General features: G+C 38.4%; 1 protein-coding gene across 1 annotated transcript in view; it reads left to right on the forward strand.

The window, feature by feature from the left end:
• Positions 1–26,898, forward strand: part of LOC133652689 (sodium- and chloride-dependent GABA transporter 2-like) — a 108,486-nt gene that overhangs the window by 53,904 nt on the left and 27,684 nt on the right. The window contains exons 13-14 of the mRNA XM_062051699.1: positions 19,849–19,949; positions 23,152–23,322. Of these exons, the coding sequence (XP_061907683.1) occupies positions 19,849–19,949; positions 23,152–23,322 (272 nt within the window). The remainder of the gene's footprint in view (positions 1–19,848; positions 19,950–23,151; positions 23,323–26,898) is intronic.

The following is a 26,898-nucleotide window of genomic DNA, read 5'->3' on the forward strand; positions in this document are numbered from 1 at the left end:
TTGTCACATGTTGCTGGCATCAAATTTTAAAGTTAATGATTATTTGCAAAAAAAAAAAAGTTTATCAGTTTGAACATCAAATATGTTGTCTTTGTAGTATATCAAACTGAATATGGGTTGAAAATGATTTGCAAATCATTGTATTCCGTTTATATTTACATCTAACACAATTTCCCAACTCATATGGAAACGGGGTTTGTATATATATGTATATACACGACCGTTCAAAAGTTTGGGGTCACCCAAACAATTTTGTGGAATAGCCTTAATTTCTAAGAACAAGAATAGACTGTCGAGTTTCAGATGAAAGTTCTCTTTTTCTGGCCATTTTGAGCGTTTAATTGACCCCACAAATGTGATGCTCCAGAAACTCAATCTGCTCAGTTTTGTAGCTTCTGTAACAAGCTAAACTGTTTTCGGATGTGTGAACATGATTGCACAAGGGTTTTCTAATCATCAATTAGCCTTCTGAGCCAATGAGCAAACACATTGTACCATTAGAACACTGGAGTGATAGTTGCTGGAAACCTATGTAGATATTGCACCAAAACCAGACATTTGCAGCTAGAATAGTCATTTACCACATTAACAATGTATAGAGTATATTTCTTTAAAGTTAAAACTAGTTTAAAGATATCTTCATTGAAAAGTACAGTGCTTTTCCTTCAAAAATAAGGACATTTCAATGGGACCCCAAACTTTTAAACGATAGTGTATATATATATATATATATATATATTATGGGTGTGGTAAAAATCGATTCGAATTCAAATCGTGATTCTCATGTTGTGCGATTCAGAATCGATTCTCATTTTAAAAAAATCTATTTTTTAATTTTTTATTTATTTATTTAAAAAAAAAAGTTTTTAAATGTTTTTTTATTTTTTACTAACTAGCAATTGAGAGGAGACACAAACACGACACAGAAAAAAACAAAAGTAGTGAAACAAAAATTAATATTATCAACAACAGTATCAATATTAGTTACAATTTCAACATAGCAGTGATTAAAAATCCCTCATTGACATTATCATTAGACATTTATAAAGATTTTTTTAAAAAGAACAATAGTGTCACAGTGGCTTACACTTGCATCGCATCTCGTAAGCTTGACAACACACTGTTTCCAATATTTTCACAAAGATAAAATAAGTAATTTTTTTGGTTCATTTAATAGTTAAAACAAATTTACATTATTGCAATCAGTTGATAAAAAATTGTCCTTTACAATTATAAAAGCTTTTTACAAAAATCTACTACTCTGCTTGCATGTCAGCAGACTGGGGTAGATCCTGCTGAAATCCTATGTATTGAATGAATAGAGAATCGTTTTGAATCGGGAAAAAAATCGTTTTTGAATCGAGAATCGTGTTGAATTGAAAAAAAAAAAATCGATTTTGAATCGAATCGTGACCCCAAGAATCGATATTGAATCGAATCGTGGGACAGCCAAAAATTCACAGCCCTAATATATATATATATATATATATATATATATATATATATATATATATATATATATATATATATATATATATATATATATATATATATATATATATATATATATATATATATATATATATATATATATATATATAAAAAAATATATATATATATATATATATATATATATATATATATATATATATATATATATATATATATATATATATATATATATATATATATATATATATATATATATATATATATATATATATATGTCCTTACGTAACATCACCAGAATGATTGACAATTAGGAGGACCAATAGTCAACATGATCCACCCAGAAATAAATAAAACAAATGGCTTATAAATAAGCCATTAAAAATTAAAAAATATATATATATATTTATTGATATTTATTATTATTCTCCTACTCACCTTTCCAGTAGAGGCCTCTCCCCTCTCACTTTCTGTGCTCCTCTGCCCTGACTCCTACAGGTCAATAGGGGTTGTGAAATGATTATTATTACTATCTACTGATGATAGTCTAACGTGAATGAGCTCAGCTCCTGTTCTCCTCCATGTGTAAAGTGAGAAACACAGCTGATGCTCCAGAAGGAAGTAACCCCAAAGATAGCAAATGGTAAAAAAGAGTGCACATTTAACTTTATAAATAACCAGGACCTTCATGATGCAATTCAGGCAAACTAGCTAACTAAGTAGCAGCATTGTTTTAGAGCGGAATGTAACTTTTGCCTGCAAAACAACAAATGTACGACGTGCACAGAGGCTGTCTATAGTGTGCTAGATAGGTTTTTATTTGTCAAACACAGACCTGGTGTAAAGTGGAGCTAATACATTTTACTACAAGCAGTGATGAATACTTACTTTCTTGAAAAAGTTTCTTATGTCCATTTTGCATCCATTCACGTTCTTGTTCTGCACCGCTGTGTGCTTTAAAGCTACACACCTACAGGACTGCAAGCAAGGTTGCAGAGAAAATGTGGACTGGATTTTAAATGACGTGGGCATTTTCTATATGAACAAGTGGAATGGATTGGATACCGACGCACTAAAGGGGCTCTCTACCTTACGCTATGAAGTGAGGGGAAATTGAGTGAATAATGACAGGTTATATGATTATTTATTTAAACTCATATTCAGGCCACTTTATAATGAATATGTCGGCATGTATTTGTAAAAAAAATAAAAATATAAATATATATATATAACACCAAATCATTTAGGGGGGCTTAAGAATATTTTAGGGGGGCTATAGCCCCCCTAAAACAGGCCTAACAATGCCAATGATCGTATCCATTAAACCATATCCAATTGTATTTACAATCCGCAAAGTATGTGAAAACACTGTTTAAACATCACAAAATGCCACAAATTCAGTCAGCCATCGTGAATATTGGGTTCTGAATACCTTCGGCTATTTTTGGAGATTGACATCACAGTAGTAACGCTTCTGCACTCTGACAATGTTATCAGACCAGTCACACTGGAAATACACAAAAATTGGAAAGAGCTGTGGAGTTTATAATTCACAATGCTTATGTAAGACAAGAACACATACACTTGGCTTTTTTACACATTCAAAATCGTAAAATAAATAGCCAACAATGTGAGTGTGAATGTTGTCTGTCTATCTGTGTTGGCCCTGCGATGAGGTGGCGACTTGTCCAGGGTGTACCCCGCCTTCCGCCCGAATCCAGCTGAGATAGGCTCCAGCACCTCCCGCGACCCCAAAAGGGACAAGCGGTAGAAAATAGATGGATGGATGATTCAACAGATCGAGGGGGATCTGTTGCGCTCATTATTATTATTTATAGATCTGTATCGCTCTGGAATAACCTGCCTCAAATTCTCACCAGCATTGAAAGTAAACAGGTTTTTAAAAAGAAAGTAATATGTTATCTGAGTCTTTAAATTAGTTTGCTTGTTGATGATTTTGTTTGGTTTTATATTGTGTAGTTATATTCATATGGTAATTATTATTCTGTGACTGTAAATTGTTTGCTTGTTTTCTTATTAATGCTTTTATTTTTTTCTGTGTTGTGTAGTTATAATTATGCTTTTACTTGTAATTGTATTGAGTTTGTGGATCCCAGGAAGACTAGTGGGTTGTTGTGGCAACCAGCTAATGGGGATCCTTAATAAAAATCTAAATCAATTATACTCTCTCTAAAACATCCAGAAACTGCCAACAATATTCCATTTACATGTCGTGACCTGAAAATTAACCAAATATGAGTGATATCGTTATTGTAAGCGGCAATGCAAACTGACTATTTTAGCGGCGCGATGATAGCAGTGAGCAAATGCTAACTTACACTGCTATTGATGACACACTGAGACGACGGCTGCTTTTGCTCCGTCTCAAACTTGCTAAAAGTAAAGTCTAGATCAGGGATGGGCAAACTTTGGCCCACGGGCCACATTCGGCCCGCCAAATATAACAACAGAGTTGAGCAAAGGTCTGTTTTGAGAATTGCCACACCAAAACTGATACTAGACTTTGACACACTGGCAAAAAAGGGGGATCAACAACACTGCTTCCACTAAAAGCGAATGTAAGTGTTCATTCACCCTGTAATACCATTTGTATGTTTCTTTGATGTTCTTGTATGATATTGTTGAAAATAGATGTATTATAACTCAATAGCCCATGTCTGAGAAGTCCACTCTTAGTTTGCAATTGGACTGTTTGGTTTATCAAAGAAGACGTTTCGCCGCTCATCCAAGTAGGCTGACCAATCTAAGTCTATAAGCACAAACTGATGAAGACTATTTCGGATGAGCAGCAAAACGTCTTCTAAAACAAACCAAACAGTCCAGTTGAGATCCACTGAATGCCCTGAGATGACAATGAACATTCATAGACATGTCTGCTCTTAGTTCCAACAGATATGATATGCTTTAAAAAGCATCATGTGCTCGCCCGGCCCGCCTGTCGATTTTTAAAAGCCAATGTGGCCCCTGAGCCAAAATGTTTGCCCCCCATGTTCTAGATTATAATTCATGGAGCGCTCACCTAGTAGTAGACAAATGTGGCCATGGACTGACAGGCTGGTCAACTTTCACATCCGCATAGATGGCGAATTAGACCCCACAAAACGCTTCATGCAGGCACTTTTTTTTAACCCTTCGTGAGGCTTATGTGAGCGTCCCGTCGGTTGGCATCCCAGCGAGGGTGGAAATATTACAATAAGTGTTTGTTTTGTTTTAGTTTGTTATTGTTAGTTTGTATGTTTAGCACCTAGCAATGCTGCGGATGCTAGTGTCCCAATGAAACTGCATCCATCACTCGGCTTCTAAAACGTATTGCTCATCCTCTTTGTGTTCCTCCTCAAAAATATAAGGTCCTGAATCATAATTTTTCCAAAAGTAATAGTTGTTGGCTCTCACAAAGTCTGCTTGATTAGCATTGTTGTTGATAGGGAAGGGATCTTTGGTTCCCAGCGTGACGTCACAGGATTACGTGACTGGCTACCTCATTATCTCTAAAAATGGCTGGTTAATCTGAGTAAGATTAATAGTATTTTGATGATATCTATTTATTCGCAAACTTTAGAAGTATTTTGGTGTCATGAATCAGACATATATGATAATAGCTCAAATATAGAGGCAACTTGTTTTTCCACTCTACTGGTACTTTAATATTACATTCACATTGCACACATGCTGATAACGCTCGAGACTTTTACATCCAGTTTTGGTAGCGAGATTTTCGGTGATCAAACTCTTTTTTCGGTGGTCAAGTTTTCGGTACATCACTTGTCAATAGTGCACAAATAATAGGTTATATATATATCAATTCATACTGTAACGACCGGCTAATGTTAATATAGAGGTTTTGCTCTACCGGGTTCTCTGGACCACCCAAGATGGACATTACAGCCGTGTCCATCTTTGTGTACAATGATTTATTTTTAAATAATTGCTGCTTTTCAGCCATATGTCAGTTTCTCCACCATCAACAACCTTTCTCCTTCCCGACCGCCGCCTTTTACAGAGCGGCAGGTCATCTGACAACCACTCACAGCTGTGTCATCTACGCACCTGCCGCTAATCTCGAAGCCGGTCCTGACACGCCGCGCTTCTCCGCAGGCCCGCAGGCCACGCCCCACCACATACCTCCACGGCCAGACTCAGGCCGGGACACCGTCCGGCCACGCCTACTCCCCCCCGGCCCCCTACCCCCCGTGAAGGAGCGGGAAAGGAAGTCGGCCACGGCCATCTGTGCACCCGGTCTGTGGATCACTTTAAAATCGTAGGGTTGTAACACTAGATACCAACGGGTGATCCACGCGTTGGCATCTTTCATGCGGTGGAGCCACTGGAGGGGTTTGTGGTCCGAGCAGAGGCTGAATGAGCGCCCCAGGAGGTAGTATCGGAGGGCCCCGACCGCCCACCTGATGGCGAGGCACTCCCTCTCTACTGTGCTATACCTGGCCTCCCTTTCGGATAGTTTTCGGCTGATGTACAGGATGGGTCGGTCGACGCCCTCCACCTGCTGGGACAAAACCGCTCCCAGTCTTCTGCCCGACGCGTCAGTCTGCAGACAAAACGGGAGAGAAAAATCAGGCATGTGCAAGACCGGATCTTCGCAGAGGGCCTTCTTCACCCTCTCAAACGCCTGCTGACACTGCTCCAAATCTGATCCAGTGGGTGAGGTCAGTTATTGGGCTGGTCAGGTCTGCAAACCGAGGGATAAACCTCCGGTAGTAACCCGCCAGACCCAAAAACTGCCTCACCTCTTTTTTCGTCTTGAGGATTGGGCAGGCCGCAATTGCCACCGTTTTGTTTACTTGCGGTCGCACCTGCCCTCCTCCCAAGTGGTACCCCAAATACTGTACTTCCCTCCGGCCAACTGCACACTTCCCCGGGATGGCGGTGAGCCCTGCCTGTCTCAGGGACTCGAGCACTGCCCCCACCCGCTGCATGTGTTGTTCCCAGCTGCTACTCTGGATGATGACGTCATCCAGGTAGGCAGCCGCGTATGCAGCGTGGGGTCGCAGCACCTGGTCCATGAGGCGCTGGAACGTGGCGGGCGCACCGAACAAGCCAAACAGAAGTGTCACAAATTGGTACAAACCTTCCGGAGTGAAGAAGGCCGTTCTTTCCTTAGACTCTGGTGACAAGGGAATCTGCCAGTAGCCCTTGGTTAAATCCAGTGGCGTGAAAAAACGAGCAGTGCCCAGCCGATCCAGGAGCTTGTCGACCCGAGGCATTGGGTATGCGTCAAAACGTGAAATTTTGTTCACCTTGCGGTAATCCACACAGAACCGCACAGACCCATCCTTCTTCCCTACCAGAACGATGGGGCTGAACAACGCACTGTGGGATTCTTCTATTACCCCCAATTCCAGCATGGATTTTAATTCCTCCCGAACTACTTTGCGTTTGTGTTTGGGGAGCCTATAGGGCCAAGACCACACCGTAACACCCGGGCTGGTCTCAATATGATGCTGGGTGAGGTTCGTGCGCCCGGGCTTAGTGGAGAACACATCAGAAAAGCACCGCTGCAGCTTAGCAACATCCACTCTCTGCGCTAACGTGAGCTGATCGTCACAGAGGAGGGGAAAGGGCAGACCAGAGCGCGGGACCTCTGGCCTGAACTCCTCCTCCTCCTCAACCACCGTCACCATGGAAACAGGCTCCGCCTCCTTCCGTGCTTTCAGGAGGTTTACATGATAAATTTGGGTGGCTCCGCCCCGGTCCGAACGCCGGACCTCGTAGTCCACATCACCCACTTGCCGTGTGACCTCGAAGGGTCCTTGCCACTGTGCAAGTCATTTTGAGCTGGATGTTGGAAGTAATACAAGCACTTTTTCTCCCGGTGAAAATTTCCTTAGCTGAGTCCCCCCGTTATACGCGCGCTGCTGACGTTCCTGGGCACGGAGCAAATTCTCGCGTGACAAGTGCCCTACCGTGGGGAGTTTTGCTCGCATGTCCATGACGTATTGAATTTCGTTTTTGCTGGAGCTTGGCCCTCCTCCCAGCTTTCCTTAATTACGTCCAACACTCCGTGCGGCTTCCTGCCGTATAATAACTCAAAAGGCGTAAAGCCTGTGGAGGCCTGAGGTATAGGGATGATGTTTGATAAGAAATTATCGAGTTCGAGCCTATTATCGAATCCTCTTATCGAACCGATTCCTTATCGATTCTCTTATCGAGTCCAGATAGGTTGTTGTATATGGAAAAAAACACACAATATTTGGTTTAACAAAAGCTCACTTTTATTATATAAGAAAACAATTTAATCTAATAAATAAATAAATATTGACTGTTACCCCCCCCAAAAAATAAAATAAAATAAATAAATATTGACTGTTGTTACCCAAAGTATATTAAGTGGGATTTTTCAGAAAAACAAATATATACAGTAACACAAAAACAAGCTGTCTCTGTGATCACTATAGGTGTATAAATAATAATATAGTGTTAAATAAAATCAGTCCCTTGGGCACAAAACTGAAAATAATACAGCTCTCCAAAAAGTGCACTTCTGCTGCTATTTGACATAACTGTTTGTTATGATGCTTTGACATTTTTGCACTTTATTTCTTTATTGAAAGACAATTCTATGAAGAGAAAAGTTATTTGCAAATGTGGTTACAATGCTAAAAAATGAAAAGTTAAAGCTAAAAAAAGAAATACACTTTATTGAGTTAACATTATTTCTTTATAGGGGGAAAGATGTTATGAGCTAGGGAATATAACAACTACACTACCCATCATGCAACGGGAGTGACGAGCATGCGCGGTAGCCCCGAAAAGTGTTGCATATTGTCACCCGGCAGCTAAGAATGAGCACGCTGTGAAAGTAAACGTCAAGAACTCAGCCAACACGCCTCATCGGCATTATTTATAATTAGACAGACAACACATATACAGTGTGATTTTGTTTTGTTTACAAGGAAAGAAAAACAAAAGTTAAAAAAGGGAGATGTCATATATGTATGTGCTGCAGTTGCTTTAAGAACGTTGCGACAGCTGCCGTAAAGGAGGTGCATTGCTAGCCTGGTTGGTATGTTTCCGGTTGGTCGTAAAAGTGTTCTTCATGTGTTTGCTCAAATCTCTCAGTAAAGTTATTCATTGGATTATACCTTTTGTTTTGAACTTTATTACACATTGGAGCGCTTTTTCCCGTCCATTTTTTTCCTGCTTTCGCTATCTGCGCCTAATGACTGAGCTACGTGACGCCATTTCTTGCGATGTCACACGGAGCATTTCTGGTCGGGACGGGATTCGTTCCGAGGGATTCGAATAAAGAACCAACTCTTTTTCTTTACTATAGTGGTCTCGATAACGGATACCGGTTCTCAAAAAGGGATTCGAGTCCGAGGACTCGGTTCTTTTCTTATCGAACAACCGGGAAAACCGGTTTCGAGTATCATCCCTACTGAGGTACCTCCCGCATTGCAAACAATCAATCAATCAATTCCTTTATTGTCATTGTCATAATAACACTTAAGTCATACATGTCAACGAGATTTTGTTTGAGCTTTGTCCAGCGGCATAGAAACTGCATTGAAGTGCAGGTTGACCATAGTTTACAGTTTAGCATTTGTCAGGAAGATGGCGAATAGAGGGGCGTGGGGGTGGGAACAGTCAGATGTCTGATGGGTGTTACGTTGATGTTGCAGCAATGCAATGTCCAGAGCACAATTGGCTGGGGATCCAGCCATTTACCCCAATTGTGTTTGTCCTTGTGCGTAAACTCACGGATCATGGTTTTCAGTGTCTTATTTAGCCGCTCCACCAGCCCGTCTGTTTGTGGGTGGTATACGCTGGTGCGGATCGCTTTAATTCCCAATAATCCGTACAGTTCCTTTATCGTGTGTGACATAAAGGAGGTGCCCTAGTCAGTCAGAATCTCTTTCGGGAATCCCACTCGGGAGATTACCTGAAACGGGGCCTGTGCTACACTCTTTGCAGAGATGGAGCGCAGAGGCACAGCTTCAGGATAGCGCGTTGCGTAATCCACCAGGACTAACACAAAGCGATATCCCTGTGTGCTCGGGTGGAATGGTCTGATGAGGTCCATACCCATTCTTTCGAAGGGGACCTCCATGAGTGGCAATGGGCGCAAGGGCGCCTTCGGGGTGGCCGCCGGGTTCACCAGCTGACAGTCTGGGCAGGCAGCGCACCAGCGGCACACGTCTGCCCGGATGCCCGGCCAATAGAATCTGACCATGACCCGATTGAGTGTTTTATTTTATTTTATTTTATTTTATTTTATTTTATTTTATTTTATTTTATTTTATTTTATTTTATTTATTTTATTTTATTTAAAGCTTCTTTGTGTTGTGCTTACATTCTGAATTTTAAGATTGATATTACCCCTTACATTTTAGCCCCATCCCTTTCAGTAAAAAACTTTTGCACATTCCCAGGCAGTGAATTATTAATTTTGCTTTATATGTAATTTGTACTGTTTGTAGTTCCACAAGATCAGGGGTGTCCAAACTTTTTCCACTGAGGGCCGCACATTGAAAAATCAAAGCTCGCAGGGGCCATTTTGATATTTTATATTTTAAAAACCAATACAATATATGAATAAAAAATATACATTTAGGCTTCCACTCAGGCTTGATCCCGGGGACCCCAAAGGGTTTTGGTCCAAAAAATATAAAAAAATGTGTCATTGTTCAGTATTATTATTTGTGTTATTATTCAAGTTTTTAAATCTCTAGATCAACATTAAGTCTATCTGTCAATATAACAATTGTTAAAGATTTAAATTGTATGCTCTTTTTGTCAAAGAAAACCCTTTTTTTAATGAAAAAAACACAAAATATGCAATATTTTCACCCAATAAAATTTTTAAGTGGGATATTTGAGATTATATAATAATTGGAGCCTTAAAAAGGTCAATAACTCATAACACCATTGATTTTAATTCATTATTATTTTTGAGCGATGACACTTAAAAACTAATCACACTAAAATTGTAGGGGGATCCAAAAGGGTCCTACTCATTAAAGTGTTAAAAAATAAATTATAATTTTTTTTTTTTACTGTTTACTTTTAACACAATAATCTCGAAATCAACTTCAGATCTATCTGTCAATTATAAGTTTTATGGTTGTTTTTGTTTTTTGTTAGTTCGTTTTAGGCCCTTCTTTAAAAAAAAAACAGCTAGTTTTTTTACATGGCAAACACAAAATATGCAACATTTTCCCCAAAAAATATCTCAAAATATTTAATGTGACGTAATTGGAGCCTTGAATAGGTCAATAATTCATAATGACATTGATTTTGATTCATTATTATTTTTTAAAGAAAGAAACAGCCTACATGGCAGCTTTGTGTGATTAGAGTAAACATTGCTACATGTTCTTGTTACATTTCACCTGTTTGCTCTTTAAATACCACTTTTAATGTATTTTATTTTTTTCAATCGTATTTTTAAAATGTGCCGTGGGGCCGTTAAAAAATGACCCGCGGGCCGCAAATGGCCCCCCGCCGTACTTTGGACACCCCTGCACAAGATCTTTAAATTTGAATTGTTTTGAATGTAAGAAAAATGTATTTGTGTGATCACTATATCCTGCCTTATGAATGACCCTTATTGCTTTCTTATGCAGGGTGATGAGTGGATATAGTGTGTTTATGTAATTATTTCCCCAAACTTCTGCACAGTAGTGCAAGTTAATGGCATTCATATCTCTGCATGACAATGTTTTAACATTTTCTACCTACTTATTAATGACATTTAATATTCAGCCTGTTAAACATTCTGCAATTGCGGACTACCAATCAGAACAGGTTATAAATATACCATAACGATGGTAATATTGTGTAGTGAACTGTAATTACCCAATGTGGGCTGCAGAGGGCAGTGGCAGGCATGCTTGCAGTATTAGACCTTGTCTCAGTGGTAAGGAAGAAGAAGTGAGATTGTTCAAAGACAATCTTCCTTCACATCGCCGCTGCCATTACCATCTATCCATCCATTTTTTACCGCTTGTCCCTTCTTTGGGGTACAATACACTTAATTTCAATCTGCCATAAATATTTGTTTAGGTAGAAATATCACAGAGTAACAGAATAACATGATCGTATTGTAAGAAGATTTTTCGTTGTTTTGTTGGTTAGACCGGATGAGAAGCGTAGCGCTATCATTGTGAAGCTGCCAACCAGACGTGTGTGATTGTTATGAGAAAAGACTTGACTTGTTTTGACAAAAATCTCCTATAAAAGTGACTTTAGATTTCCTCTCTACCATGTTTGTTTCTGCTGAGCGTATATTCCATTTTACTAAAGCAGTTCGAGTAACAATCTACATTTTATGTTTTCAATGCACTTAACTGTAATCCAAACACGGGCGTGAAGCTTCTCCTCACTCCAAGCAGCATTGCACGCTTAGCATTCGCTCGAATTACGTTGTCCCACAGCGATTGAATATAAAACGGTCTTGTCTTTTCTGGAGAACGATTTGCCATGGCTTTGGATCTGAGATTTCCATAAGGTTTAGACCAGAGGTCCCCAAAATCCGGCCCGCGGGAAGTCCCAAGTAAAAATAAACAAAAAATAGCTTTTTAAAAAATAATTAAAAAAAAAAATCTTGTCTTGTCTAATCCATTTTCTACCGCTTGTTATTCTCGGGGTCTCCTAGCCGCTTAGGCAGATCATTTTGTCTAAAAATGCATTTTTCCATCGATAACATGACATTATCGCGCCACAGTGACGGGCGAGCGCGCGGCAAGTGAGCGCGCGGCAAGTGAGCGCGCGGCAAGTGAGCGCTCTTTCAGTCAATTAGTGCGTGAGGAATATATATATATATATATATATATATATATATATATATATATATATATATATATATATATATATATATATATATATATATATATATATATATGTATATATATATATATATATATATATATATATACATATATACATATATATATATATATATATATATATATATATATATATATATATATATATACATATATACATATATATATATATATATATATATATATATATATATATATATATATATATATATATATATATATATATATATGTATATATATATATATATATATGTATATATATATATATATATATATATATATATATATACATATATATATATATATATATAAGATAAGATGGCGGCGCTTCACGGCGGCAGCTTCTTGCATGCGCTCTTGGAAGTGTAGACCGATTTGGCAAAAATACCCATCAATTCAGTCACTTTCATGGCTGGCTCACAGCGTGTTCACTCCGTGATCACTTACGACCGACTTACGATTCTGGATGTGGAGAGATCGGGCCATTTTGGGCTGAAAGATGCGTGTACGGTGGACCTACTCGCTAGCTTGGGAATTCTTCGCGAGCTACATCCAGCAGTGGCCTTTGAAGCAGCGGCGTCCACTACCAGCAGAGACCGTCAACGAAAGAGACGTAAGCGGTGTGCTCGGAAGCAGAAGTGGGGATGTCGGGCGGGGCTAACAACAAAGCTAAAAAAGAAGCGCTAATAAGGAGTCTGTTAAGCTAGAACTAGCCAGTGCCAGGCTGGATAATCCCTGCACACATAGCAATTCTCTTAGAATAATATACAACTCACATAATGTTTTTTCTGCGTCAGAGGTGGACATGCATTTTACTGAGGTGGCAAACAATCTAAAAATTCCTGTCATATCAATTCCTAGATATGGTCAAAATTATTTAAAGTGCACTACGCATAATAAACGTAACATTATTAATATTGCTACTACGGATACTTTCAACAAAAACTCCTCAAAACAGCCCACTACCTATAATATGGGCTTTTTAAACATAAGATCATTGTCTTCCAAAACGTTATTAGTTAATGAAGTCATTAGAGACAACAATCTTGATGTCGTTGGTCTAGCCGAGACCTGGCTCAAACCAGACACATTTTTTGCGCTGGGTGAGGGGTCTCCTCCTGGCTATACGGGAACGCATATTGCCCGTCCCATTAAAAGGGGTGGGGGTGTTGCACTAATATACAACAAAAACTTTAGCCTTACCTCGGACCTAAATAATAAATATAACTCCTTTGAAGTGCTTACTATGAGGTTTGTCACACCGCTGCCTCTGCACCTGGCTGTCATCTACTGCCCCCCAGGGCCCTATTCGGACTTTATCAATGAATTTTCAGAGTTCGTTGCTGATCTAGTGACGCACGCCGACAATATAATCATAATGGGAGACTTTAACATCCATATGAATACCCCATCGGACCCTCCATGCGTGGCGCTCCAGACTATAATTGATAGCTGTGGTCTTACACAAATAATAAATGAACCCACGCATCGCAACGGTAATACGATAGATCTAGTGCTTGTCAGGGGTGTCACCACCTCTAAAGTTACGATACTCCCGTACACTAAAGTAATGTCCGATCATTACCTTATAAAATTCGAAGTTCTGACTCATTGTCAACAAACTAATAATAATAATAATAACTACTATAGCAGCCGCAACATTAATGCTGCCACAACGACGACTCTTACTGACCTACTGCCTTCGGTAATGGCACCATTCCCAAATTATGTGGGCTCTATTGATAACCTCACTAACAACTTTAACGACGCCCTGCGCGACACCATTGATAGTGTAGCACCGCTAAAGCTAAAAAGGGCCCCTAAAAGGCGTACCCCATGGTTTACAGAAGAAACTAAAGCCCAGAAATTATCATGTAGAAAGCTGGAACGCAAATGGCGTGCGACTAAACTTGAGGTTTTCCATCAAGCATGGAGTGATAGTTTAATAACTTATAAACGCATGCTTACCTCAGCTAAAGCTAAATATTACTCAAATCTCATCCACCTCAACAAAAATGATCCTAAATTTTTGTTTAGTACAGTAGCATCGCTAACCCAACAAGGGACTCCTCCCAGTAGCTCCACCCACTCAGCAGATGACTTTATGAATTTCTTTAATAAGAAAATTGAAGTCATTAGAAAAGAGATTAAAGACAATGCATCTCAGCTACAACTGGGTTCTATTAACACAGATACGACTGTATATACGACGGACACTGCCCTCCAAAATAGTTTCTCTCTTTGATGAAATAACATTGGAGGAATTGTTAAAATGTGTAAATGGGAAAAAACAAACAGCATGTTTACTTGACCCAATTCCTGGGAAACTTATCAAGGAGCTTTTTGTATTATTAGGTCCATCAGTGTTAAATATTATAAACTTATCACTTTCCTCTGGCACTGTTCCCCTAGCATTCAAAAAAGCGGTTATTCATCCTCTACTCAAAAGACCTAACCTCGATCCTGACCTCATGGTAAACTACCGGCCGGTGTCCCACCTTCCGTTTATCTCGAAAATCCTCGAAAAAATTGTCGCACAGCAGCTAAATGAACACTTAGCGTCTCTGTGAACCTTTTCAATCCGCTTTCAGGGCAAATCACTCTACGGAGACAGCCCTCGCAAAAATGACTAATGATCTATTGCTAACGATGGATTCTGATGCGTCATCTATGTTGCTGCTTCTTGATCTTAGCGCCGCTTTCGATACTGTTGAGCATAATATTTTATTAGAGCGTATCAAAACGCGTATTGGGATGTCAGACTTAGCCTTGTCTTGGTTTAACTCTTATCTTACTGACAGGATGCAGTGTGTCTCCCATAACAATGTGACCTCGGACTATGTTAAGGTAACGTGCGGAGTTCCCCAGGGTTCGGTTCTTGGCCCTGCACTCTTTAGTATTTACATGCTGCCGCTAGGTGACATCATACGCAAATACGGTGTTAGCTTTCACTGTTATGCTGATGACACCCAACTCTACATGCCCCTAAAGCTGACCAACACGCCGGATTGTAGTCAGCTGGAGGCGTGTCTTAATGAAATTAAACAATGGATGTCCGCTAACTTTTTGCAACTCAACGCTAAGAAAACGGAAATGCTGATTATCAGTCCTGCTCAACACCGACATCTATTTAATAATACCACCTTAACATTTGACAACCAAACAATTAAACAAGGCGACTCGGTAAAGAATCTGGGTATTATCTTCGACCCAACTCTCTCGTTTGAGTCACACATTAAGAGTGTTACTAAAACGGCCTTCTTTCATCTCCGTAATATCGCTAAAATTTGTTCCATTTTGTCCACAAACGATGCTGAGATCATTATCCATGCGTTCGTTACATCTCGTCTCGATTACTGTAACGTTTTATTTTCGGGCCTCCCTATGTCTAGCATTAAAAGATTACAGATGGTACAAAATGCGGCTGCTAGACTTTTGACAAAAACAAGAAAGTTTGATCATATTACGCCTATACTGGCTCACCTGCACTGGCTTCCTGTGCACCTAAGATGCGACTTTAAGGTTTTACTACTTACGTATAAAATACTACACGGTCAAGCTCCTGCCTATCTTGCCGATTGTATTGTACCATATGTCCCGGCAAAAAATCTATGGAATGCCCTCCCGGTAAACGTTAGAGATGCTACCTCAGTAGAAGCATTTAAGTCTCATCTTAAAACTCATTTGTATACTCTAGCCTTTAAATAGACTCCCTTTTTAGACCAGTTGATCTGCCGTTTCTTTTCTTTTCTTTTCTACTCTGCTCCCAACCCGGGGTGGACCGCTAGCCTGTTCATCGGATGGGGACATCTCTACGCTGCTGACCCGTCTCCGCTCGGAATGGTTCCTGCTGGCCCCACCATGGACTGGACTTCCGCTGATGTGTTGGACTTTCACAATATTATGTCAGACCCACTCGACATCCATTGCTTTCGGTCTCCCCTAGAGGGGGGGTTACCCACATATGCGGTCCTCTCCAAGGTTTCTCATAGTCATTCACATTGACGTCCCACTGGGGTGAGTTTTCCTTGCCCGTATGTGGGCTCTGTACCGAGGATGTCGTTGTGGCTTGTACAGCCCTTTGAGACACTTGTGATTTAGGGTATATATATATATATATATATATATATATATATATATATATATATATATATATATATATATATATATATATATATATATATATATATATATATATATGTATATATATATATATATATATATATATATATATATATATATATATATATATATATATATATATATATATATATATATATATATATATATATAGTAGTATCGACTAGATACGCTATTGTACTTGGTATCATTACAGTGGATGTCAGGTGTAGATCCACCCATGGCATTTGGGTGCTAGCTTGCTGTTAGCGGCTAGCTATCGTATCCTCCTACGGTGTGTAGTGAAGCATGTTTAGCTATTCCTCGTCCTGCAGGGATGATGCTTGTAAGAAACATACTTTATTCTTCGCCATGGAGGTGAGGATTAGTGATTTAGTAGTGGCAAAAACACTGCCGATTGTGGATGGACTTTAGCCGCTAGCTAGTTAGCCATGTCTTAAAGCACCTCTTCTTGAGGGCGTTTCAGTGTTATAACTTCATCTTTATCTTTAGTTTTTAGGCCAAAATGCGTCCTCTCCCTTTTCTGTCTACACACTGTGTCTGCTTGTAAGTACTCCGTGATTGTGCGCCTTCAAACATGCTCCTCTGCTCGCAAAACCAGCAATGTCATGGAGTGACGACGCACCGTGATACCCGGGAATCGGTACTTTTTAAACAGAGTATAGTACCGTTTTTGATTCATTAGTACCTCGATACTATACCAGTACCAGTATACTGTACAACCCTACGTCCTTGGTAGCAAAGATGGAGCCTCTAGTTTAGTTGGCCATACTTTTCATACACAACTCTGCTCACATAAACCTTCGTTGGAACTAGTGGAATCAAATAAATACAGTAAAAACTACTCTCACCAAGTATTATTGTGAAACTATCCTCCAAATTTAGTTTGTACCACTGTCACACTAGTAGCATAGAATATTTCATTATTAGACAGCAATAGATGCCAGAACAAGGTCATACAGTACTATTATTTAGGACGTCCACCCATACACTCAATTTCTACCGCTTGTTCCTTTCTGGGTCGCTGGACAAGTAAAATGGTGTCCTTAAGTTCACTGTGGTGTGTGAGCTAGGGTGACACAAGCAGCCCTGCTCACCTTCCAGTATGAGCTGTTACTTTTGGAACGAACGGTAAATGCAAAAAGAGAGAGCCAATAGAATGAGACTCTGTTTGGCTTGGAAAAGTACTGGCTCGTTGGGGTGAAAAAAACAAAGTCAACCAAACTAACGAAGAGCCAATCACATCAACAGGTGGGCGGACACTGCAGTGAAAAGAGGATGCTCACCGCACCCAGAAGGAGGCAACTGGTGCAGTCATCTTCTTAATGTAACTGCACATTGTCTTTCAAATAAACAAATACAAACAAACTATGTTTAACCTTCCATCAAATAAGCTACTAAAACCATTGGTGGTGTTGGTTTGATTACAAAAACAATGACAAATTGATTAATGCAATGGCCTCGCTGTTACATACGTATGTGTTGGGGTTACAAAATAAATGAAACTCGCCTCAAGCAATGTAATGAAGACTACAGTCACTGTACATTGTGTACATTCCTTTAATGTGCCTTTGCCAAAACAAACTGGCATGCACTTCTATCAAGTGTCACACTCCAGCGGTGCTTAGCGTCCTTCGTCTGCCAAATATTGTGTCCTCTTTTGTTCCTCCCATCACTCCTGTTTACGCTTATCCAAGCTCTGGGGCCATTAGATTCCAAGGAGGACTTATGTGCACTCTTTATTTGACGCCCATGAATACTTTGCAAGAATGTAATTAACAGATTTTTTTTTTAACTCCCAAGGCTTTGGGTGAGAAATGTATGTCGCAAGGATTCACACATGCTGCAAAACAATGCATATACAGGCACTTTATTCCATTCAGCTGCACATGTTCATGCCATCCAATATAAGAGCTTCAGCCTTTACAAAGGTGTTATTGTGGTAGTACTGATAGGGGTGTCCCGGTCAGATATCAGCAAAAACAAGTATCAGATCATATTGCCTTGCATCTAAAATCTTTGACATAAGGGCTCCGATACAAAGCTGGACAGCCAGTTAACAGCTTAATGTCTTCCAATAAGCACACAAGTTTGGTCTTTCTCTTCTAGTTCAGTGAAGTCAGTTACAAAGGGTAAGCATGATAGGCTATAGGCTTGTAGTAGCTAGTAGCCTATAGCCTACAATAGCTAGCATATTACTTACAAATGCAAAGTCTCCAAGACAGAAGTATATTAGAAAGTATCCAGTAACAAACGTGTCCACACCATGAGCTTAACCCAATGAATTATTGTTGCTACTATAGGTGTCGTCAAAAACAATTACCACTCCACTTTAATTTAAAGACAGCATAAGCCTGTTCCAAATGGTTCATAATAAATACGTTAGTGTTTTTCATACCTACCATTCAGGGCCGAACCTCACTATATGTAGATCACATGCTGTGAAAGGGCCCTGCGATCCATGGGGGCGCCTGATTTTGTAAAATGTTAATTCATGAGTGACGGAACACTTCATATGAAATATTGTATTTATTTATTTATTTACAGACAGACATAGTTTTGTGTTTCATTATTCTTTCTTTTGTTAATATCAGAGTCCGTTCTGCAAAAAGGTCAGCCCTAGAAGCACACAGCTTACACAGGGACCCACAGATAAAATATACATCATCATATAGTATACAAAATACAGTACAATACAAGACATTTCAAAATCTACCCACCAAATACCCATTTACAATTTTCATTTATAAATAAAAAATGAATCTTTATATCCACCAAATCAGTCTCAATATCCTATTATTCAAAGTTGATTAAAAGGTTGCATCTTGAAGATCTGTGATAATCTCATCATACATACAGAGGTCAAGACCAAAAGTATGCTTTAAATTATGTATTATACTATTTCCTAGCCTCTTTCTGCTCCGTCACTGATAATAATATAATGTCAAATGTCCTTAATATTTAAAGGGCGCGTTGTGTTAGTGCTGGGCTTGTAAGCAGAAGTGATGGGATTAAATACCTGCCGGGTATGTGTCAGGAAGATATGCCGATTTGTGTTTTAATTATGAAATCCAGAAAAAATTCCCATGAGTTTGTTTCAAGTTTGAATAAAAAATATATTTTTTTAAAATTAATATAATTAAAAAAAAGTGTGAAAAAAATTGTAAACAGTGGCCTTCAAAATGGAATTTACCTTGCTACCATTTTTCTCTGAGTAAATTCACACACTTCAAAACAATAAAGTCTGTATGAGTTCTGCTGATTGCGTATTGAATCAATATCGGGACCAATCAATTCTCAAGGCTCTAATATCAGTATCGTATCGAAAGTTGTATTCGGGACACCCTTTGAGCAGATGCAAGCACTCACACACATTGTCATGCTTGGCACAGAACATTTTAAAAAATTCAAATTTTCTGTTGTATTTTATGAACAGGTGCAGATCGTCTGTATGACAACATCGAAGACATGATAGGATACCGTCCATGGCCGCTAATGAAGATTTGCTGGCTTTACATTACGCCTGCTGTTTGTTTGGTGAGTGCAATGACGTGGATTTTCTTCTTCTGTGCCATCAAAAGGCCACCAATTCACTTCTAGCACATTTGTGTTCTTACACAATCCAATTTTAAATGTTTGGAGTTTTTTTTCTCACCTGGCTTCATCTTATTCTTCTCTCAAGCTAAAAATTTGTAAAATGTTAACATTGTGACGTGAGGAATCTGAGAAGGGTGCCTTTTAAAAGTGGGTAAGAATCCTCTAACTGTGCAATATGATGCTGCATAGTCATTACTGCACAGCGGGAGAACATCTTATTCCACCACAAAAAAATGGAAAATAGTTTGCTATTTGCCTAACCCTTTATAGGGCACTCCTATTTGGAAATTCAAACATGTAACCCAATTATTTCAGTCATTATGATTATTATTAAGTATCCATTTATTTGACTGTGTTTAATCATAATTTCTTCTTTATTGTGATTGGCAGAGAGAAAGCATACAATTCTTCTGCCTGAGTGAGTGTTAGCTTTTAAGATGTTTCTCTGCCCAATGAAGGACGGCAGCAAATGTTTTGCAGTTGTTCAGGCATGTTTTTGCTCAAACTGGACAATGTGTTGTTAGATAAAGAATTACTTGGATTGTTTTTATATATGGTGTTTTAGTCTAGCCCAAGAGGCCAAATAAATCTAACGTAGTTACTGTAAGACAAGTCATCAAGATGATACTGTATATTCAAAGTGAAGTCAGCATCTTTATAGCTATTTTTATGACAGTCCATCCTGGCAGTCAGCACTATCTTGGTGTTCAGCACATGCATGATTTCAGAACAAAACAAAAATGGCTGATCACTGAGTTCTAAGCTTGTAGAGTACAGGGATACCTCAGGAAATAAGTTTTAATTGGCTTCTGTGACACAGTTTGTACCTCAGAAAATGTTTACGAAACAGTTTTGCCCATTTAAATGAATTGTAATACATTTATTGTATACATAGATCCCCCAAAAAAGCACAATTTTAACTAGGGATGGACGGTAATGGAAATTTGAACTAATGCCGATATCCGATCATTTCCTTACCGTTACAACCGATAACCGATATTTATGTATAAATATATATATATATATGTATATTTACACAAGATTTTGTGAGAATAAATTCATTTAACAGTTCATACTTTTGCCCCAATTGTATACACTCAAACAACAAATATACAAGTCTATTGCAGGGATAAGGATAATGTCAACTGATTTTTCTTTAATTCATTAATTATAGTTCGAGTGCAAATACACTTCTTACTATAATTCAGACCCATGCAAACTATTAGAATCATTGCATAGAGCAAAGACATGTTGGAATGTATTAATATTTCAATTTTTTTGATATTTCATTGGTAGACCACAAGAAACTCAAACATTCTGAATATGATTTCATAAACTAGAGAACAAACTATCTGTCCAACAAAGCGTATATTAATGGGGCCTGATGAAGCAAACAATATTCTGCTTTGCCGTTAGCAACAACACCGAAACATGTGGAGTCACTTCTCTTGTTGATTGACAAAAATAAAATAAATTAAAGTATACTTTTCCCTGACACTAATAAAGTAATTAAATTGTACAATAAGTACCTGACCCTTAGAAAAGCAACATTCAATTATAGAACATAAAGAAATCAGGATTCAAATGAAAAAGTGAATATTTTTCCCCACTAAGAAATCATAAAACTTAACAGTTACCTGTGCCTCTAGATGAAGCATGAAGTTAAACATAAAAAACTACTTATTTGTTGTCAAATGTTTTTGTCCTAAGGTCTTTTTTTTCAAACTGTTGCATCTTGTCAAACGCTTCCTCATCACTCCTGTGGCTTCAAGTCTGCTGCGGTCGCCGCTATTAATCCTCAGTCTTGAATTAGCGACACAGGCAGCTTTGTACTGCTTATAAATATTAAATGTAAATATTGTATGAAAACCAATACAACAGAATGTAAAACAAACACCTACAGTAGTTTTATGAATTAATGTAATAATAATGTACGGCATTTACCTTGGAAAGTGAACATCTCTGTATGTTTTTCAAATTGCCTCTCCATCAAACACACTATCAGCAGCTTCTCCATATTTTCTCGGATAAATGTTTCTCGTTTAGATATTACTTTTAACGTCCGTGGCTGGCGTTATCGACTAATTTTACTTGAAATGGAACTTTATGGCCATTGCACTTAAAAGGACAGAACAATTATTTTTTAGTACAACTAGTCCAAGAACAGACATACAGTATACAGGAAGACTGATGTGTCGCCGACTCACCACCATGTGGCACCCCGTAACATGCTTTACCAAGTCGGCTACATGTTTTTGATGAGTTCTTTCATTAATTCAATCAATATCATCCGCTCCTTTTTTTAGCACTGTCCTTTACAAAGTTATGTTAATCTTTAGCGATAAGCTAATGCTAGCGAGAATGACAGGATGTTTTGTTCAGATCTTACGGGGTTCACTGTGTCAATCGCTACGCCAGCTACTGGTGGGGAGACTCATTACACAAATTTTGGCTTGTAAACGTAAGCATGAAAATTAGCCAGGAGGCAACTGGTATCCTAAAAAACTTGTAAGCTTTAGCACTCACATCCTGAGGTACCACTGTAAATTAAAAGATGTCAGCTTGCATGAATTACCATGGAAAGTGTCCAACACTTTGTTGTTTTTGTTTTGTAATGTGATTTTGTCTATTACCATTGTTGGTACATTCATTCTTCCTACATTGTTGATACAAATTATTGTTGCAGTGTAATAATTATTGTTACCTGTGGCAATGCCACCATGATACAACATTTGTATTATAATCCTTAAACAAAGTAACAATGAAACTCAATGGAATAATCACTGAATGGAGAACTGGGGGTGGAATTAAATACATTATGTTCTTCCCACTCCCTTTCAGGCAAAACTGGACAATCATGCATAACAAACTGTACATGACCTTTTGCACTATATTAATTTATATTATTATTATGTGTTGTCAACTTTGTACTTTTTTTTTAATGTTAAAAAAATAAATAAATAAAAAAAATAAAATGAAAATTTTTGTCATACAAATAGCAAAAATGCTAAGTAAATATTGCCAAACTGCCTAATTTACATTTTCCACCCCTAGTGAAAGGTCTCACTAAACATGTCGAAAAAGTGAAATGTGTCCACGTTGAAGTTCTGAATATTTGTCCTTGTTTGCGTTACTTTGCCAGGGTACCTTCATCTTCTCCCTGGTGAAATACAAGCCGCTCAAATTCAACAAAACTTATGTGTACCCAACCTGGGCGTACGCTTTGGGCTGGTTCCTCGGGCTCTTCTGCGTCATGCTGGTACCTCTTTGGATCCTCTTTAAAGTGACTCAGATGAAAGGCACAACATGGCAGGTAGGAGTGTGTGTCCGGTACAAATATTACACTTTACACTCTGAGTTGATATACTGTATTTTTTGGACCATAGGAAGCACCGGATTATAAGGTGCACTGCCGATGAGCGGGTCTATTCAGGTCTATTTTCATACAAAAGACGCACCAGATTTTAAGGCACATTAAAAGGGTTATATTATGATTAATGTTAAATTTAAAACACTTCCTTGAGGTCTAGTGGGATGCATTTTTTATCTGAAGAGTGAGGATGTTTTTGAATGTAGCTGCTGAAGAAATAAACAACATCATATCAGTGTACATCCCAGTGAGTGCAGAAATTGTAAGTGACTCGTACGAAGCCACGCTGTTAACACGTGCAGAATGTGGCTTGGTATGGTCTTGCTGAAATAAGCAGGGGAGTCCATGAAATAGACGTTGCTTGGATGGCAACATATGTTTCTCCAAAACCTGTATGTACCTTTCAGCATTATTGGTGCCTTCACAGATATGTAAGTTACCCATGCCTTGGGCACTAATACACACCCATACCATCACAGATGCTGGCTTTTTAACTTTGCACCTATAACAATGGTTCTTTTCCTCTTTGGTGCGGAGGACACAAAGTCCAGTTTCCAAAAACGATTTGAAATGTGGACTCGTCAGACCACAGAACACTTTTCCACTTTGCATCAGTCCATCTTAGATGAGCTTGGGTCCGACGAAGCCGGCGGCTTTTCTGGGTGTTGTTGATAAATGGCTTTCACTTTGAAAAGTAAATAGTAAATGGGTTATACTTGTATAGCGCTTTTCTACCTTTAAGATACTCAAAGCGCTTTGACACTATTTCCACATTCACCCATTCACACACACTGATGGTGGGAGCTGCCATGCAAGGCCCTAACCACGACCCATCAGGAGCAAGGGTGAAGTGTCTTGCTCAAGGACACAATTAACGTGACGAGGTTGGTAGAAGGTGGGGATTGAACCAAGAACCCTCAGGTTGCTGGCACGGCCACTCTCCCCACCGCGCCACGCCGTCCCCAGTATAGTAGAGTTTTAACTTGCACTTACAGATGTAGCGACAAACTGTAGTTACTGACAGTGGTTTTCTGAAGTGTTCCTGAGCCCATGTGGTGATATCCTTTACACACTGATGTCACTTTTTGAGGGATCGAAGGTCACGGGCATTCATTGTTGGTTTTTGGCCTTGCCGCTTGCTTACGTGCAGTGATTTCTCCAGATTTTCTGAACCTTTTGATTATATTACAGACCGTAGATGGTGAAATCCCTAAATTCCTTTCAATAGCTCGTTGAGAAATGTTGTTCTTAAACTGTTTGACAATTTGCTCACGCATTCGTTCGCAAAGTGGTGACCCTCGCCCCATCCTTGTTTGTGAATGACTGAGCATTTCATGGAAGCTGCTTTTATACCTAATCATGGCACCAACCTGTTCCCAAATAGCCTGTTCACCTGTGGGATGTTCCAAATAAGTGTTTGATGAGCTTTCCTCAACTTTCCCAGTCTTTTTTGCCACTTGTGTCAGTTTTTTGGAACATGTTGCAGGCATCAAATACCAAAGGCGCTAATAATGGCAAAAATTAACAAAGTTTACCAGTTCGAACGTTAAGTATCTTGTCTTTGCAGTCTATTGTATTGAATATAGGTTGAAAAGGATTAGCATATCATTGTATTCTGTTTTTATTTATGATTTGCACAATGTGCCAACTTCACTGGTTTTGGGTTTTGTAGTTTCAATATTGCTTAAAATTAGCAAAATACTGTTATTATTACTTGTAATTATGAATGTATCTGTTACTACATTATATACAGTACATACTTACAACATGTATAAAACGGTGTAAAAAACATGTTGTGGAGGTTTTTTTAGAGAGATTTTTTGGTGGAATAGATCATATTCATCATTCATCATCATCATAACCTGCACTGTTAGCTGCCTCTAATGAGCAGTTTTTTATTATTATTTAGGATGCACAGAAAAGGCAAAGATGTACACTACCGTTCAAAAGTTTGGGGTCACCCAAACAATTTTGTGGAATAGCCTTAATTTCTAAGAACAAGAATAGACTGTCGAGTTTCAGATGAAAGTTCTATTTTTCTGGCCATTTTGAGCGTTTAATTGACCCCACAAATGTGATGCTCCAGAAACTCAATGTGCTCAAAGGAAGGTCAGTTTTGTAGCTTCTGTAACGAGCTAAACTGTTTTCAGATGTGTGAACATGATTGCACAAGGGTTTTCTAATCATCAATTAGCCTTCTGAGCCAATGAGCAAACACATTGTACCATTAGAACACTGGAGTGATAGTTGCTGGAAATGGGCCTCTATACACCTATGTAGATATTGCACCAAAAACCAGACATTTGCAGCTAGAATAGTCATTTACCACATTAGCAATGTATAGAGTGTATTTCTTTAAAGTTAAGACTAATTTAAGTTATCTTCATTAAAAGTACAGTGCTTTTCCTTCAAAAATAAGGACATTTCAATGTGACCCCAAACTTTTGAACGGTAGTGTATGTTTTGGTCTCACATAAGGATTGTGAATGGGCAAAATGCCAAAAAAAGTGCAGTTCCCTTTTAAGCCCTGTGAGAAACTCTGGATCAAAGTTGTCCCATCTAATTCCAAACAGTAAATATGCTCAATTGTACAATTTTTCCCCAGAATGAAACCCTTAAATTAGAAAATGCAGGATTGTATTTTGTAATGAATGACCGTTGAACATGGTAGTTGCAAAGATCATGAATGGGGACTTTTTTGTCCCATCATCCTAAACTGTTTGGAAAAAGTTTAGAATCTAACACAGCACAAAATATAACAATGCATCAAAATTCGTTTTATTTCTAATGTTTTGTATATTCAGGCCCAATCTTTACCCCAGTACCCCAACCCCGTAACGTTCATGATATGGATCAGAACTCATTTACGCAATTGTTTTTCTAAAAAAAAAAAAAAAAACCTTGCAATTTTTTCTTTTGGACTGAATTTGATCAAAAGTTTCGAGCAAAAATATTAGAAAAAATATGAATCTAAAAGATTTGTAAACTCTCTTGATTACCTGAGGACTTTTTTGTCTTCGTAAGCTCAAACTGCTAAGAAAAAATATTTTTGAGAGTATCGTTGACCAATGAAATAATTAAAAAAATATATAAAAATTGAACATGAAAAAAATCCTTTTAGAATAAATACAACTAAAATTATGACCAAAAATAAAGCAAAATGTACCTGAAAGGACAAAAACCGCATTTTAGACATCAAGAACATTTCCTACGATCAACCAGGACAAAACAGAAGTTTTAGCTATAGGGCCTGAAGGCCAAAAAGAGAAACGTTTATCAAAAGTATTATTATTGTTATTATTATTAATATTAGTATTATTTTAACATGTCCTGTGCAGCCATTCAAATAAATCATATTGCTGATGTAGATATCTGCTGTACAGGTTTGCTTTACAAAAGAGAAGTGTGGGATATTTCTTTTGTTGCCCTATTTGTATTGGACTTTACTAAACGAATATATGTTGTTTTTGGCGCAGACAACTGGAGCAGGATGGGATGGAAAGAAGGAGAAAAAAGACA

The sequence above is a fragment of the Entelurus aequoreus genome, linkage group LG01 (genome assembly GCF_033978785.1).
Source record: "Entelurus aequoreus isolate RoL-2023_Sb linkage group LG01, RoL_Eaeq_v1.1, whole genome shotgun sequence".
Taxonomy (NCBI): Eukaryota; Metazoa; Chordata; class Actinopteri; order Syngnathiformes; family Syngnathidae; genus Entelurus; species Entelurus aequoreus.